The sequence below is a fragment of the Equus quagga genome, chromosome 18, assembly GCF_021613505.1.
Source record: "Equus quagga isolate Etosha38 chromosome 18, UCLA_HA_Equagga_1.0, whole genome shotgun sequence".
NCBI lineage: Eukaryota > Metazoa > Chordata > Mammalia > Perissodactyla > Equidae > Equus > Equus quagga.
In genome coordinates, this window is record NC_060284.1 from 25,118,991 (window position 1) to 25,136,353 (window position 17,363).

The window sequence follows — 17,363 nt, forward strand, 5'->3', positions numbered from 1 at the left end:
AAAACATGTATAGGAGAGAAAAAGAAGAAAACAAGAAAAGGGTGGAGAACTGAGTGAATCAATCAGGGTGGAGAAGCAAAGTCATGAAAAAGAAACAATGCCTTGTCCAACTTTGGGGCTACAGCAATGCACGCGGTATATCTGTGAGTTTTTCCTCCAGTCCTATTTCAGGAAGCTGCCTTCTTGGAACTTGGTTCCAGCAACTGGTTGGACCTGGAAGAAGAGCAAATGGTTTGATTCACAGTTTCCTATCCTGTGATCAACTCATTGTTGACACCATTTGCTCTATGGAAAAAATCTTTTTAACCTGGAGTTCAAGGTGCTCCAGGGTCAGAATGATCAAACAGTTGTCTTTTTCCATATTGCCCCGTGGGTATAACTTTGTCCATTGTCCCCAACGCTATCTCCAAACTGGCAATAATACAATGTCAACACATGTGTGTGTTTGTGGGTGACCGTCATCCTTCAAGTTCTGGACGACACCTGCCACAAATCTTCCCTGCCTATGAACTTTTACAACACTTCTATTTTGCACCTTAAAATTCAGAACTTGATAATAGCCTGTCTTGCATCATTCCCGTAATTATTTCCTATTTAGCAATCTCTTCTTCTCTGATCACAGAGTTCTAAAAAACGTCCCGGACTTTTGTGTCTCCACGGCAGAAACTCTAAAGTTCTTTAACATTTTCTGACCAGTCATCAGCAGCCAATAAAAAGCAAAAGGTCGGCACGTGGTTTATTAGTTTGGGCAGGAGGAAGGTATTCTAACTGGATCCTTTCGCTCTTGCCAGGATCAAACATGGCGAGCCGCAGCCAGATCTTCCAGAACGCCCCGCTCGCTTTCCCGCAACCCCAGCCAGTCTTTGCCGCTCCTTTTTTTTTTTTTTTTTTTTTTTTTACCTTCCTTCCTCCTCCGCGGCTCCAAGAGGGTCAGCACCTGGGAGCCTGACAGCGGACCGGCTTCCCGCCCCCACCCGAGGGCCCGCCCGCCAGCCCGCGCCAGCCAATCGCAGGCCGCGCTGCGGCGGCTGGCAGCGCCGGCGGGCCCCGCCCCCCAACCTAGCTGTGGCCTGCGGCTCCCTGGCCGGTAGCGCCGCTGTCGGTCGCGCGGACCGCTCGTGTGGAACCGCGGGTCTCGGGCGCTCGCCGCCGGCTATAGCTCAGCCCAGCGCCGCCGAGGCCGTCGGCCTCAGCCTCCGTCATGGACTTCGAAGACGGTAAGCGCCGCCTCTGGCTGGTCGCCACGGCGGGCGGGAGGCGGGGTGGCCTGCGCCGGGGGTCTGTTTACCGTCTCAAGATGGCCGTGTGGGCTTTGTTCTGCGGGCCTGGAGGCCGCCGCCCGCCGCGGGCCCAGGACCCGGCCTCGGCCTCTGTGGGGAGCCGCGCGCCGCGAGCCTGGCGCTCGCCCGCCGCCCGTGCCGCCGGGGACCCGGGAGTTCGTGCCGGCCTCGCTGCGGGGACGGGCGCGCCCAGAGCGCGACGGCCTCTGGACTCGGGCCCGGACTCGCCCGGCCCCGCTGCGTGGAAATTGTCCCGACGCCTCCAACTTCCCGTCCCGGGCCGAGGGGCGAGCGGGGCCTCCGCCGCCGCGTGTGCCTGCGCCCCCGGGGCGGCACCCGGACCGTCCGTGTAGTCAACCCCGGCTTCCTTCTTGCCAGGTGGAATTTTCAGAGGCTGTGCACAGTGATGTTTCTGGTTGTCTTAGTTTAAGATGAGTTTAAAGGGCGTCTGTAAGTGATAAGTGTCTCTACCGATATCCACGCAGAATGGGAAGTGAGATACTTCTGGTTAGCAAACTGGGATATTTATCCACCAAAATGACCTGGTCGTTAATCCCTAATTTGAAACACTTCTGTGAACCAGAGCATTTTTCTCGGGATTGTGTACAGACGGGACTTTAGTCCGAATTCTGGCACAGCATCACGTGCCCTTCAAATTCAGACCTGTACGCAACTGCCTGGGTTGGATTTAGGGATTAAATAAAGTGTATTTTAGCCATCTCTTTCAGACGTGTCTCACACCAGTTCTTTAAAGCATTTTCACAGGCTCACAAAGTAAGATTAATTTGATCTTCACCTTGTCTTCAGATCTTGCCCAACTTTTCTAGGAATTGGTGTCGAAATAAAATGAGGATGTAGTGACAGCATTAGGGAGACGCGAAAAGGGGCTTGAACGGTTAAACTGGACTTAATCCTGAGTAACTAGGCATTTCTAAGTAAAACCAGTTCACTAACTAGTTGTAAGCCTCTAACCCAACCAAAACAATTATCTTTAACGTTGAAAGTGGTGTGATCTCAGCATGTGAGTCTTACTAAATGATCTTTGATCTTTGGTTTGATTCATGCCACAAAGAGTTGCCAAATCTAAGTATGTGAAAGGGGACTGGAATAACCCTTTTGTGGATACTTTTAAGTTACTTTGAAATAGGAAGTTCAGATGTTAACAGTAGCACACTGGTGATTTTGTTTGTTTTAGTTGGACTTTGACTCATTTTGATAGATACTTTTAAACTCTGAGTACCTATTTGAAGTGCCAGAGTTGGGACTGAAATTTCAAAATATATTGTTGTGTTTTCATGTCAAAGTTCGATGCCAGTTCCACCGCTCAGGGTACAGCAGAAGCTACCAAGGTTGGAGGGGAGGCGTGGGACTGGTCCCCTTGCCCCATAAGGGAATGCATTTTCTGTAGTGAATTGAAAAATGATAATAAAACTTAGTAAGTTTGCTTTTTATTATCACCATGTGCCTACAGTTCTAAACAGTGTCAGTGATAAAATTCTAAACAATGTCAGTAATAAAATACTCCCTCTCTCAGGCCCTCCCTCACCTCCACTGCTGTATTTGGGGGATGGAATTTGACTAATAGTATATCTGAGTCTAGTCCTGTGTAGTGTAGCTGAATTCTCCTGTATCCAGATAACCACTGCATTAAATTCCATTCTCTCAGTATTTATTAATAAAATTAAGTAAAGGATTTAACAGTTGCTAAATTACTTTTGACAGGGAAATTGCCAATGTGGTTTTCAGTTGTACCACATCCTGGATGGATACAGCACACACGCACATATACATATATGCGTATACATTTCTCACATAAGATCTTGAAATCTTTACAGAGCAGGTTAAGTGCTAAAAGAAATATTAACTTTGAAAAATTTATATGTTACATAGAATCAATTCTCATATGTTCCTGCTTTTTGCATTGTTTGATTCATAATTTAACCATCTGCCTCCTCTTCTGTTACTCTGTATAAATAAGTACTGGATCCCCTCTTTTGGCTTTACTATATATCAGGTGTTATAAGCTAAGTTTTACATTACCATAATTAGGATGATAAACCTGCCATTTGGGGAGAGAGGGAAGGGAAAGAGATATATGTTTTCCCATATTAAATATTTATAATTATACCCCATTTTTGCAGAAAATTGAGTTAATGACATTTTAAAAAATCAAGTTTATTTTAAAGAGATGGGTATATAATTTCAGATTTTTGCCAATACTGTACTAATTCCTTTTTGTAAAATGTGTCTTCATAGATTACACACACAGGAGTACTTACCAGGGCTTTAATGGTGAGTATCTTCTTTCATTTGCTCTTAAATATGTTGAGGGAATGCATGTCAGTTTTTCTCTTGATACACGTAAACTACCAGTGTAAAAAGTCAGTTCTGCCTCATTTCAGTTGTTGTTTTCTCTCTCAGTGTATCACTTCTCAGTGTTAATGTTGTCATACTATATATAGTATTTGAATTAAGGAATTTGGGATCACAAAAAGTTAGAGCTGTTCGGATTAGCTTGACTCTGTTTTGTTTGAATTGTGATTCCTTAATTTTTTCCAAAAGGCCTTGACTACATTCTGAGTGTTTAGTTAAAAGAAACTAGCTGAGTTATTTTTGTTGAATTAGAGGCTTTGGTATTGAGTAATGTAGATTAAGTGGATTATTGCCTTCGTTCTATATGGCTTCTACTGTAATGCATTTTGACCTTGTTTTTGAGGTCATTTGCTTTAATGTGTCCAGATGTGTTAGTGTATAAAGAGCTGTCTAGAGGAACACATAAAGAAAGCTGATTATTTATTGACATAAGCATGACATTAGAGTTGTGACTACAGAGCTAGATAAGATCTTGAGAGGTATGCAGAATACAATGGATGTCGTTTTAATAGTTGTTAGAGTCAGGCTCTGCCAGACAGGATGATAACACAAAAAAGAATGTGGGATAATTCAGAGAGGTTAAAAAGCATCATGTGACGCACCCCAGGGAGTGGAATTAAATATCCTGATTGCCAGAGAAATCCAAAATTCAACTGTTGTACCGAACATAATATGTTCACAAAATAAAACTGAAGCAAACGTACTGCTAAATAAAGAAGACTATGCTATTTTATGGGAATAATTACCATCCAGTTAATGTCTGTTTATCATATCTAAGAGTTTTAGGGAAACTGTGATTTGATGTGGGCTAAAAAGGCTCAACATATATTAAGTAATCAATATATATTGAATGCTAAAGAATATATTTTTGAGCAGGAGAGTGACATAATAAAATTACCAAAGGAATTTTAATTTACATCCACATGTCAGTTAGATAGAAAACTGGAAAATTAGCTAGAAAGCTATTTCATAAATTTAGGTATAGGATTTTAAGACTCAACTTGGGAAGTAATAATAGTTTTTAAAATATTAAGGTGTTTCTAGAGAAAATTAGCAGAACTTGCAGGCTGACTAGTAGTGAGTAGGAAATTGAGAGGGATGAATAAAAATGAATCTAGGATTTTAAGCTGGAGTGACTAGGACTAGTGCTTTTCCCAGAGAGAGATTTGGAGTGAAGGCCGTGATCTCCAGTAGGATTTGCTAGAGAGTTGGATTTAATGTCTAAATATAAGACTTTGAAATGCAGAATCATACAGGGCCAGAAGTTTATTTTCTTAGTGTACAGTGTTGTAAAAAGAGCTTCAGAATTCCTATCACTAATGTTAGGACTTTTGTTTTTTCTCTTAATTTTAGTTCCAACAGTGATTTTCATCTCAGGGTGAGATTGTTAGACTCCCATAGGGGAGCTTTTTCAAAGTATTTCTGTTCAGGTCATACTCTAGTTTTCTTGAGTCATAATTTTAGAGCAAGTGGTCCCTGGCTCTGTATGTTATGAAAAGTACTTTCAATGATTTTGGAATGCACCTCTGGTTAAAGACCACTGCTTGACAACACTTTGAGGTCTACATTTTATAAATGAGGAACTTAATTTTCAAGGATATAATTTGACTTCATCCCTTCAACAAATATTTATTGAGTGACTACTGTGTATCATATTCTTCTAGGAGCTAACAATACAGCAGTGAACAAAAAGGACAAATATTCGTCCCCTTGTGGAGTTTACAGTCTAGTGGGATGAAATAGACAGTAAACATGATAAAGAAGTAACATATTGTATGTTAGATGGTAATTGCTGGGGAGAAAAATAATGCAGGGAAGTGTGACATCTGTGTGTGTATGTGTTACAATTTTAAAGAGAGTAGCTGGGGAAGGACTCACTAAGAAGGTGACATTTGAGCATAGATTTAGAGGAGGTGAGGATGCAAGCCATGAGGCTATCTAGAGGAAGAATACTGTAGTCTTTAGGAAATTAATTACCAAATGAAGCCAATGGTACAATTCACTGTTAGCATTGTATTTTCCAGCAACTGGAATGAAGTAGAAGGCATTGGAAAACGTGGCAAGATAGAGATTTCCTCCACACCATTTCTTGGAAGGAAGTTGTATTTCCCGTGTCTCCATGTTTCTTTATTACTCCATGATACCTCTTCTTATATAAAGAGCAGACCGAAAAAGCAAGAGCATTCCAGATAGAGAGAAAGCAGGAGCAAAGATAGGGCTGAGTGAATTGTGCTTCAGAGCGAGTTAACAAGATTGGCTTGACTAGAACAGATGATTTTTGTTGAGCAGTCTTAGAAGGCAAAGTTAGGGTGGTGAGGTTTAGCCAGAAGGCAATGAAAACCAAATTCCTTATATCTAAGGAGCAATAGAAAGTGGAGACCTGAAAGAGTTGAGGGCGTGAGCAGTGCAGATAAAGGGGAAGAGCTTTCCAGGTAGAGGGATCAGCAGGTGCAAAAATGGGCATATGCCTGTTTTATAAGAGCAGCAAGGGGCCTAGAATAGCCGGAGTGGAGTGAACTAGGGGTATAGTAGACGATGAAGTTAAGATGTCGTGGGGTGGATCGGATGGGGCAAGGTTTTTCAACTTAAGTACTATTGACATTTTGGACTAGATAATTATTTGTTGTAGGGGGATGCCCTGTATATTGTAGAATGTTTAGCAGCATCCTTGGCCTCTACGCACTAGATGAGAGTAGCACCCACCCTTCAGCTGTGACAACCAAAAATGTTTTCAGATACTGCCAAATGTCACCTGGGGAGCAAAATTGCTCCTGGTTAAGAACCACTAGTGTAGGGCCTTACAGGTTATTTTAAGGCTTTGGCTTTTATTTGAAATAGGATGGGAAGCCATTGGAAGGTACTGAGCATTGAACATCATTTAAGTTATATTTTAACAGAATTATTCTGGCTATTTTCTTCCGAATTAAACAGAAAGGGAGCAAAAGTGGAAGCAGGAAAACCAGTTAGGAGGCTGTTGCAGTAAACTAGGTGAGAGATGCTGGTGGCCTGCACTAGGATGCTAGCAATGTGGAGGTGGTGCAAAGTGGTCCCATTCCAGACTTAGTGTCACATATATAGTCACGCACCGCTTGATGACATTTTGGTCAATGACCGACTGCACATACAACAGTGGTCCCGTAAGATTAGTACCAGAGAGCCTAGGTGGTATAGCGGGCTATACCAACTAGGTTTGTGTTAAGTACACTCTGATATTTGCACAACAATGAAATCACCTGAAGATGCATTTCTCAGAACTTATCGTTGTTAAGTGATCTATGACTGTAGCTATTTTGATCAAACATCAGTTGTTTTTTCCTTCTACTCCACAGCCCCTTTCTTGTGATTTAATTGTAAATGAGTTTGAACATTTGTTGAGCCTATCATTTATATGATAGAGTGATCAGTGATAGAATAGATTTGATTTAAAATGTTAGGTCAGTTTTATTTTTGAGTGAATTACTTTCTCATTTTATATTAATAGTAAAGACATAATGTTATATTGTTGCAGTTTTACTTTTAAAGTGATTTTTAAATTATTTGATAACCTGAAAGAATATTGTTTATATATAGTCATCTTATAAAATCTATATTCCTTTAATCACACTGATTCTATACCATATAAAGACTTTTCCTCTTTTCTTTTTTACTTAACTGAATAGTAATAGTACTGTGAACAATAAACCAAAGTCATTGCTATATAAAAGTAGTTCTGTTAATTTTTGTGTACTCCACAGTACCTGGCACAAGGTGAATATTCAATAAATAGTAATTTATGACTTCATAGTGAAATAAAAACAGAATCAAAAAACTAAAGGACTTATTATCCAGAAGCAGTCTCTGCTAACTCAAAACAGAAACTAGGAGAACAACATGTAGGGTTTTTTAGCTTCGTGTACCTGACTCAACCTAATGCTAAGATTATTTTTTAATATGTGGTCTTAGAGGGAAGCTTTTTATTTTGAAAATTTGATTATAATCTCAAAATTTTCCTTTTGTGAGAGATACGAGAATAAATTGGATTGTATACCTACCAACTCTAAAGACAAGTAATTGACTATTTTTTTAGTCTAGAACTGTGTTGTCTAATATGGTAACCAGTAGCCACATGTGGCTATTGAGCACTTGTGGCATGGATAGTCTGAATTGAAATGAAAAGGCAATGTAACATATCTCATTAACACTTTTTGTATATTGATAAACTTTTTATACTCTGTTATGTTAAAATCTGTTGGTATATCTTGCACTTTGAGTGGATCTTTTTACCCCTTTGATTCTGTAATATCAGGCATTAGTTATTTGGATAATGTTGGTTTACTGAGTTATTTATATTTCCCAAATATTGACAGATTTTATTATACAGTATTAAAAAATTACATTCATTAATAACACTACCAGTGTTATCAAAAAAGCCTTCAAGTATTGAGAAGCTGTCAAGCTTGAGATGGTAGATACAAGTTTCATAAAATTCTAGTTTTCATTTGAAAGCTTGAATTTTATCATTGGCAACAAATAGTGTTACTTGCTTTCCTTGAAGTGACAGTATCATTTTGTTCGTTTTTGAGAAAATGTCTGTCAAATGCCCAAGTCTGAAAGCCATAGTTTTTGAATGTTAGTCTTTCTTTCTAGTAAAAGTAGTATTCCTTGTAAAAAGTGATTAATTCAGTTCATTAACCAAACACTTGTACAATACCTTTTCCTGGAGAGAGCTATGATACTTTAATATGCAGCAAAATACTTTATATGTGCTTCCCTTTTCACTGCACAGAATATCAGAAAGTGTACTCGAAGGTCATGATTTAATAAAATTAATAAATTCTTACTGCTTTATCAGGGACATTCTTAAGTGAAGATGGCACTTTTTTTTTTTTTTAAAGATTTTATTTTTTCCTTTTTCTCCCCAAAGCCCCCCGGTACATAGTTGTGTATTCTTCGTTGTGGGTTCTTCTAGTTGTGGCATGTGGGACGCTGCCTCAGCGTGGTCTGATGAGCAGTGCCATGTCCGCGCCCAGGATTTGAACCAACGAAACACTGGGCCACCTGCTGCGGAGTGTGCGAACTTAACCACTTGGCCACGGGGCCAGCCCCGAAGATGGCATTTTTATTTTATGATTTTTTACTGCAAGAATGCAGTGTTGAAGAATGCAATGACTACTAGTACAGTTTGGTGTCACTGCCTTGATTTATGCTATGGCACCTGCAGTTTTACCCACCAGTGCTTTTGCATCTTCGATGCAAATGTCAACACTGAAAAAGGCAAATAATAAATAATGTCTTAGTATTTATGAAAATCGTTTGACCTTGTAGACACCCTGAAAGGCTTTTAGCAACTCTCGGTGGTCAAGAGACTGTTCCTTGAGAATGGCTGCTCTAGGGTATATAAAAAATAACTAAAAATCAAACCTTGACTGCAAAACTTGTGTACATTTAAGATGAGGCCACAAATAGCAGAATGTAAGGCAGAGTATCATAAATACCACATAAGAGCTACAGACTTGGAGACCGGCCCCTTGGCCAAGTGGTTGAGTTCACGAGCTCCGCTTCAGTGGCCTGGGGTTCTGCCGGTTCCGATCCTGGGCGAGGACATGGCACCGCTCATTAGGACATGCTGAGGTGGCATCCCACATGCCACAATTAGAAGGACCCACGACTAAAAATATACAGCTATGTACTGGGGGACTTTGGGGAGAAAAAAGAAAAATAAAATCTTTTTTTTTTTTTGAGGAAGTTTAGCCATGAGCTAACATCTGCCACCAATCCTCCTCTTTTTGCTGAGAAAGACTGGCCCTGAGCTAACATCTGTGCCCATCTTCCTCTACTTTATATGTGGGATGCCTGCCACAGCATGGCTTGCCAAGCAGTGCCATGTCCGCACCCGGGATCGGAACCGGTGAACCCCGGGCCGCTGAAGCGGAATGTGCGAACTTAACCGCTGTGCCATCAGGCCAGCCCCTAAAATCTTAAAGAAAAACTAAAAAAAACCGAAAAAAACTGCAGACTTGTAGATATTCAGAAGAAAGATGATTATCAGCTGAGACAATATCAATAAAAATGTTCTTGAAAGGATGAGTACTTGAAATGGACTTTAAAAGATTAGAAGATTTCAATAAGCGGACATCTGGGGTGATAGAGGAGAGTGTTTCATGTAGAAGCAGCAGCATGAAGCTAGAGGTGTAGATAATTATGGGATTTCGGGAAAATCATTTCATTTCTTTGGACTTTAGTTCCTAATCTATAAAACGATAAGACTGAATTTGATCACATAGGTTGCTTCCAGGTTTAAAGTTGCAAGACTCCAAGTAGTATTTTTATAAAATTGTTGCTATCGTCATTATTATTGTTGTTATTAGGACCAGATATATTTAAATAATTGTAATTAAAATTTAGTGTTTTGAAAAATATAAATTTAGGTGTTCACTCTGTATATACTATTGTATTTATTTGTGCCTAAAATTTGGGGAGGGTGGTAATGAAGGACTTTAAAAGACCTTCTAGGAAACACATTGTAAAAGCTTTTAAATTTTTTTCATTTTTATAATCATAGTAAATTCATTATATTACCTCTTTTGTTGTATTTTATTTTCATGTTGGAGGTTGGGATATAGGTGGAATTGCAGTGTAATAAAATATACTTAGTATCCTTACTCTATTAGAATTGTTTTTAGTGTTTGCATTGCTAAAATTCACATTCATTTTCTTTACTAAAAGTATTTGAGGATTTAAATATTCATTAAATCTTTACTTACAGGCACAGTACCACAGATTGGTGCCACTCTGTGATTTTACTTTTTAAAAATATGTATTTCAGTTACTGTCTGAAAATGTGGCTGCTTCTGAATTTTAGACATTTTGAGAACAGTTAGATGCCGAAAACTATACGTATAACAAAAATTTTCCTTTTTGACATTATTAAATGCTGACTTTCTTGAGAATGGGAATTATTTGTTATTAATTATTTACCCATTAATAACTAATACAGGGCTTTATAGTATTTCCCTAGTCAAATAAATATTGGTTAAATTGAAAATAATTCTAATATAGAACTTTTTAGTTGATAATGTTTTTCTTTGAAACATTAAGTTTCGTTCACAAATCTGCGTTTTCAGTAGATTATCATCTGTATGTTTTTTTCCTTCAATGTCTAGTGTGGATTTGGCTTAAATATTAATGACAAATTATTATGTCAGATGATTGATACAAATATCTCATGTTTTATGCAAAGATTCCTGGAGAGAATGATCTATCTTACCGACCTTTTGTTTTTGACTGTCTTTTAGGAATGGATCGTGACTATGGCCCTGGATCTTATGGAGGTCTGACATTCAAGGATATTTATCTAAAAATTCTTCTTTTGAGTGCCAGTAAAGGTGAGCGTCATTTAATTTTTTTCTTTTTAAACTCTTTATAGGGATGGATCGTGACTATGGCCATGGATCCTATGGGGGTCAAAGATCCATGGACTCCTACCTAAACCAGTCATATGGCATGGACAGTCACAGTGGTGGTGGTGGGGGTAGCAGGTAAATTGCTTAATCACTTGGCCAAATAATTAGTCGACTATAAGATTTCTGGATACTTTAATTTAATTTAAGTATTCCTTAGGCATGTTATGGTACTTGAATTGCACTATTTGATATTGAATAATCACCTTAAATGTCTAAAGGTGTTAACTAATAGTTATAAAAATTATCTCAGGGTCACTCGCAAACAGTTTAGGAAAATCTCAGATAACTCTCATCGTTTCAATAGCGTAAGATTTTCTGTCATTAACAGTGGACCTTTTTTTCCCTTCTTTTACTTTTAACTCCTTATTAATCAGAATGTCCTGAACAAATGATATAAAAATGTTATTGGAAATATTACTTGTGAAGCATTTTCTTAATGATTTTTAAAAAATCTTTCCTAATGTGGGTGCTCTGTGAAGCATAAAGCTTAAGCCGTTGACTAGAATGGGCTTAACTGAACCAGTCTAGTGACATTTAATTTCTAAGAAACATTTAAGATAGTTATTATTTTAATTTTAAAGTAAGTTGCAAGAGCATATTGTAATAATAAAAATGTTCTTTAAGTCATGTCTAGGTTATTTATTGGCTGGTACTACTTACACCAAAAATGTCTGTGCTCTGGACTAGGAGCATTGTATTAAAGCCTTGAATACTATACTTTTGCTTATTTTAATGCACTAGAGTTTAGATTGTGTTTTTATTTTACTGTTGATACTGTATAAAGCTTAAACCTAGTTGGTCTACTACAGGCTTTAGGGTTGACCACATTTCAGGGCAAGGGGATCCACTTTTTGAGGCACAAAGATTCCTACTAAATATAAGTAAAACTAGTTAGGAAACATTTGAAACTATCTATCATCCTTCTTCATAAATTGAAGGATCCGGATTCCTTAAGGATGGACTGAGTGATGCTTACTTTCCTTCTTTCTGCTTCAAGTGTGCCACTGTGGTTTATAGTAGACATAAATCAAGAAAAGGAACAGTTCAACAATTTTGCTTATGTTATAGATGTTTTGAAAAACATAGTTGGAAAGAGGGATAATTTTTATATGGTTACTAGGATTCAGAAGTAAATAGTACCTTCTATTTAGTGATCTGTAAATAATTGAAATAATGTAACATTTAAATGTTTTAATATATTGGTTATTGCCCTATTACGTGTAAATGTAATGTACATAAACTGTAGATGTTATCATTTATCTCATGTATAATTGTAGGCCTTTACAAAACTGTGTTGTAAGATACAAAGCAACTTTTGTAATCCATGCTTTAGATTTGTGAGAAGTAAGATGATTTGTTTCTTCTGTTGACTTTATTAAAACCTTGAGGAGACTGTGAGCTCCCTTTTTTAGGGTAGTTTTATGTGATAATTTCCTGCCAGGAAATAATTTTTCAAATAATTGAAGACATTATAAAATGTATTCTTCCTCATCTGCCTTGAAAATTCATATGTAGAGGGTATATGTTGGTGGTCTTTTACTTTTATGTTCTATTTTATGTGCTTATTCTTCTAGATTTGTTAGATTTACTAGTCTACAAGTGACTGAGGATTGATTATTGACCTTAGCCAAAGTTTGGCAGACTGTCAAATTTTATAACAGAAATAATTCTCCAAATTTTGACTACTACAGACACAATGAAGCAGTTTTGTGATATAGATTATTGGGGTGCATACGGATCTCTTCTGTGTCACAAAGACCCTACATCTGTGTAGTCTTCAATTTGTGTCCCTATTGAAAGCCAAAGTATTGTCAATGTTTTGTATTTTTCAGTGTTAGGGATGGATTCAAAGAAAGTTTGAGTAGTTTGTGAACTTTAGCAAATGACTTTTTCCAAGACTAGGGCTGGGCTTAAATAATGACAGACAAATCTTTTTCTTTTTAATAAAATAGAAAAGCTGCTAAAAGGCAGATTTGTAAGCTAACATTTACTTAACTCAATTCATGTTTAAAAACAGACTCAGATAGCTTTCTATCTGGTCTCATGTTGAATTGCCCAGCCCTAATCAAGCGTGAACAAAAGTAGAACTGTGCAAACCAGTATGATATAAATGAATTTTAGTTGATAAATGTCATCTGATAATTTGTCTTTTGAATTGTCTAACATTAGTAAGCTTACTTTTGTTTTTTCCCTTACTGTGCAACTTTTCCAGGTTTGGACCTTATGAGTCTTACGACTCCAGGTCTTCTCTGGGTGGGCGAGATCTGTACAGATCTGGCTATGGTTTTAATGAACCCGAACAAAGCCGCTTCGGAGGTAGTTATGGTGGTCGATTTGAGAGCTCCTACCGGAATAGCCTTGACTCTTTCGGAGGTAGAAACCAGGGCGGGTCTAGCTGGGAAGCACCTTACTCCCGTTCAAAATTGAGGCCTGGGTTTATGGAGGACAGAGGAAGAGAGAATTACTCTTCCTACAGCAGTTTTTCTTCACCCCATATGAAGCCTGCACCTGTAGGCTCTCGGGGGAGAGGAACGCCTGCTTATCCTGAAAGTACGTTTGGAAGCAGAAACTATGATGCTTTTGGAGGACCATCAACAGGCAGAGGCCGAGGCCGAGGAGTAAGTACAACAGAATCTTTTCAGATTCTTTTCACTAGTCACTCTTTTAAACCCTTTCAAGACCATGGTTTTCAACTAGAATAAACACTGTTCATCCCAGTGTATTTTGAAGCAAAAGCTGAGTCATAAGCATAATTTTAGGTTGCCTGTAAAAGTTTTTCCAGCACCTTAGAAAATAAGTGGCAGTGTGAGATGATTGTTTATAAAGTTTTGCCAAGCTCCCTTTATTAAAAAGGTGAGGATATTAGGTTTGGTCTAAAAGGGGTTAAAAGGAGTTGCATTTTTCCTTGTAAACACTAGCAGTTTTGCTGGTGTGACAGTTCTTGGATTATTGTAAAAGGTAACTTGAACCCTTTTGGAGTTCTTGAGTAGGTTAAAGGTGCAATGTATGATAAAATGTTTATACTTTGCTGCTAAACTCTAGCACGTAGCACTTCTTCAAAGCTTCATGTTTCACATTAAACACAAGAGACTAAAGGTTGGTGATAGATGAGGGTAGCTCAGCCATGTACATGGTGAAGAAGTTGATATGTATAATAGGTTGTAGAATGATTTGTGGTCAGTTAATTTTGCTAACTCACTCTCTTACAATATGTCCTGTTCCTGGGTGTTCTCTTTTCCCTGTGTCACTAGTTTTACTATTGAGAAATAATTTCATACCTGTACAAACATGTTTTTGGCTCCTTCCTAGGAAGTGATATTTTGTAAATTATTGCTTAAATGAGTAAATATACTACTCGTGAAGTGTTTAATTTCAGGATATATAGTGTAAAGATTATGCCTTATGTTTTTAGGTAACTTGACTGACATGAAACTTTACCCAGTAAGGGTATGTAGATTGTGGGGTTATTATGTAGTTTGATCATATAAAGAATATTGTCTTTTTTGCTATCATGTAAGAATTTTTTTAAGTCAGTTGGTCTTAATAATCTCTTTGCATAGGAAAGTACTTCTGATAAAAAATGTGGTAGGGCACATGGTTTTGACTGTTCATTAGCCTTTGACATCAGTGTAGTTTGTCATACTTGTGTAGAAATTTTGCATTTATAACAGTTAACTCTTTACTTATGTAAAATGCATTGCACCTTTAATGGATAATTAATGAAGATTTTTCTGATGTGACTATATAAATACCTGGAAACACTAATTTATTCAAGTCTACTAGGTTAGATAGGTTTTCTAAGCATAATATACAAATGTAAGCAACTGATATGTTGCTGTTCCACCATATTTTATCATTGTAGGTTAATTGAAAATAGTTGAGGTACTACTCTTTGGGTTTTGAAATTGAAAATCTATTTCGGTTTAAAAAGTTGAGAAACATATTTTCCATGCTTTATATTACTTTAGGCAGATGATTTTTTCCTTATTGAGACTTCAAATATCAATTTTGTTTTCATGATAAAAAAGCAGGTATTCCTTTATTTTGTATTTACCATCCTAGTCTGAATAGACTTTTGTTTCTTTCCTCCTGTTAATGAAGTAGATGAACCAATAGGACTTTCTTTTTTAATCTTCACTTGTACAATTCCCATTGGATCCTTCTCTTCAGATTACTCCTCATTCTTTATCTTCTAAAAGTAAGGTTAGCAGAATAAATTTCTGTGGACATGTGGTTTCTTGGTGTAGTGGATTTTGTTAATGACAAGAGAAGAGGAAGGGACACAAAGAGTCGTTTGGTTGCATGACTCTTCATCTGTAAACTTTTGCTTGGACTTCTGGGTCAGAAAATGTTTCTCTAGGTAAGAATGTGAATGGAACGTCAGATGCTATTCTTTATCTGAAGTGTGTCTTGGAAGTTGATGCATGGTTATGCTTTAACTCTCCTATTTCATACTAATGTTCCATCTCGCCTTCTCATTCCCTTTTTCAACAGGGAGAAATCCTAAATGATTTCTGGATCTTTTTTACTTCAAACTTCAAATATGATCTTCTTTGCGTATCTTAGTTTTAAGCCAGGCTTTAGTCAAATAAAGATTTCTTTTAAGGTCTTTTCATGGGAAAACATCAATTAGGAACTCTGAAGAGGAGTTGTCAGAGAGTTGTACAAGTGGTAATATTCTGACAGGCACATAATGTTGTTTATGATCTCAAGTAATTTTGCATTGTAAAAATGAGAAAATAGGAAATATCCATATTTGTTCTACTGGAAATAAAACTACTAATTCACTGGATTTGAGTTCATGTAATAATTTACAAAGTTTTTCAATATGTTTATTCAGAGTGCATATATAAAATTTAGTTACATTCTGGGGAATTTTCAGGTGAAAATTAGTAGATAGATAACTTGGAAATTTTGTATGAATTCATACTTTATCTTTGGATATTATGCTAATATTTCTTGATTTCACAAATTTGCAGCATATGAGTGATTTTGGAAGCATTCATAGACCCGGAATTGTTGTTGACTATCAAAACAAACCCACCAATGTCACAGTTACCGCTGCAAGAGGAATAAAGAGAAAAATGATGCAACCATTTAATAAGCCTGGTGGAACCTTTATCAAGAAACCCAAGCTAGCAAAACCTGTGGAGAAGATGAACCTCAGCAAATCACCCAGTAAGTAAGAACACATAATTGCTATGAATTAGGATGCTTTTTATTTTTTTAAAATTCAGTGCTTTTAGATACTTTTTTCATGTTTATATAGACAAACTGCATGATAATTAAAATTGTAGAAATTAGATTCATGAATCCCCTAGTGCAGTTATTAATCAGTCATGAACATCAGAATTACCCAAAGATACTTTTTAAATTCACATGCCCTTGTCTGCTCCTCTTCCCTAAATCCTGATTTAGGGTGGAGCCAGAACATCTACATTTTTAAAAAGGCCTCCCACATAATTTTGCTTCAAACTCCTTGTTTGGTGTTATGTTTATTGTTGGAGGTGGTGTTGTGGAAGTGGTATCTCACATTACGTAGAATCCCCTTTATGAGGACAAAGGAAAGACATTTTTTATGGTCCTTACTACCAGGAAAAACTGTTTCTTCTGGAAAATTAATTTGGTTTTAGTCTTCTGAAGATGATAACTCTTAAAAATAATCATATTTCCATTTTTACGTTGTTAAAAAATTGAGACCCAAGCTGAAAATCATATTAAGAAAACGATTTTATTCATGGTAACATCAAGAAGCATAAAATACTTTGGAATAAATTTAAGAAAAGAAGTACAAAATTTATACTTTGAAAACTATGAAACATTGTTGAAAGAAATTAAAGAAGACCTAAATAAATGGAAAAACTAAATGAATGTTCGGAGATCAGAAGACTTAGTATTGTTAAGATGGTAATACTCCCTGAACTGATGTACAGATTCAGCACAATCTCTATCAGAATTTTCTACTTGACTTCTTTGCAAAAATTGACAGATTGATTCTAAAATTTATAGGGAATTGCAAGGGACTTAAAATAGCCAAAACAAAAGAAGAAAGAACAAAAGAAAAATAAGAACAAAATAAAGACTCAGATTTCATGATTTCAAAACTTAGTACAAAGCAACAGTAAATAAAACAGTGTGGTACTGGCACAAGGGCAGACATAGATCAGTAGAATAGAATTGAGAGTCCAGAAATAAACTCATAAATCTATGGTCAACTGGTTTTTAAAAGGGATGCCAAAATTAGAAGAAGAGAATAATCTTCAACAAA

The 17,363-nt window shown here is 37.2% G+C and overlaps 1 protein-coding gene across 1 annotated transcript in view; it reads left to right on the forward strand.

Annotated features, from left to right (window-relative positions):
• Positions 1-1,049: 1,049 nt before the first annotated feature.
• Positions 1,050-17,363, forward strand: part of ZNF326 (zinc finger protein 326) — a 37,882-nt gene continuing 21,568 nt past the window's right edge. The window contains exons 1-6 of the mRNA XM_046645672.1: positions 1,050-1,217; positions 3,537-3,572; positions 10,928-10,963; positions 11,059-11,170; positions 13,308-13,713; positions 16,075-16,273. Coding sequence (XP_046501628.1) covers positions 1,202-1,217; positions 3,537-3,572; positions 10,928-10,963; positions 11,059-11,170; positions 13,308-13,713; positions 16,075-16,273 — 805 coding nt within the window. The 5' untranslated portion in view covers positions 1,050-1,201. The remainder of the gene's footprint in view (positions 1,218-3,536; positions 3,573-10,927; positions 10,964-11,058; positions 11,171-13,307; positions 13,714-16,074; positions 16,274-17,363) is intronic.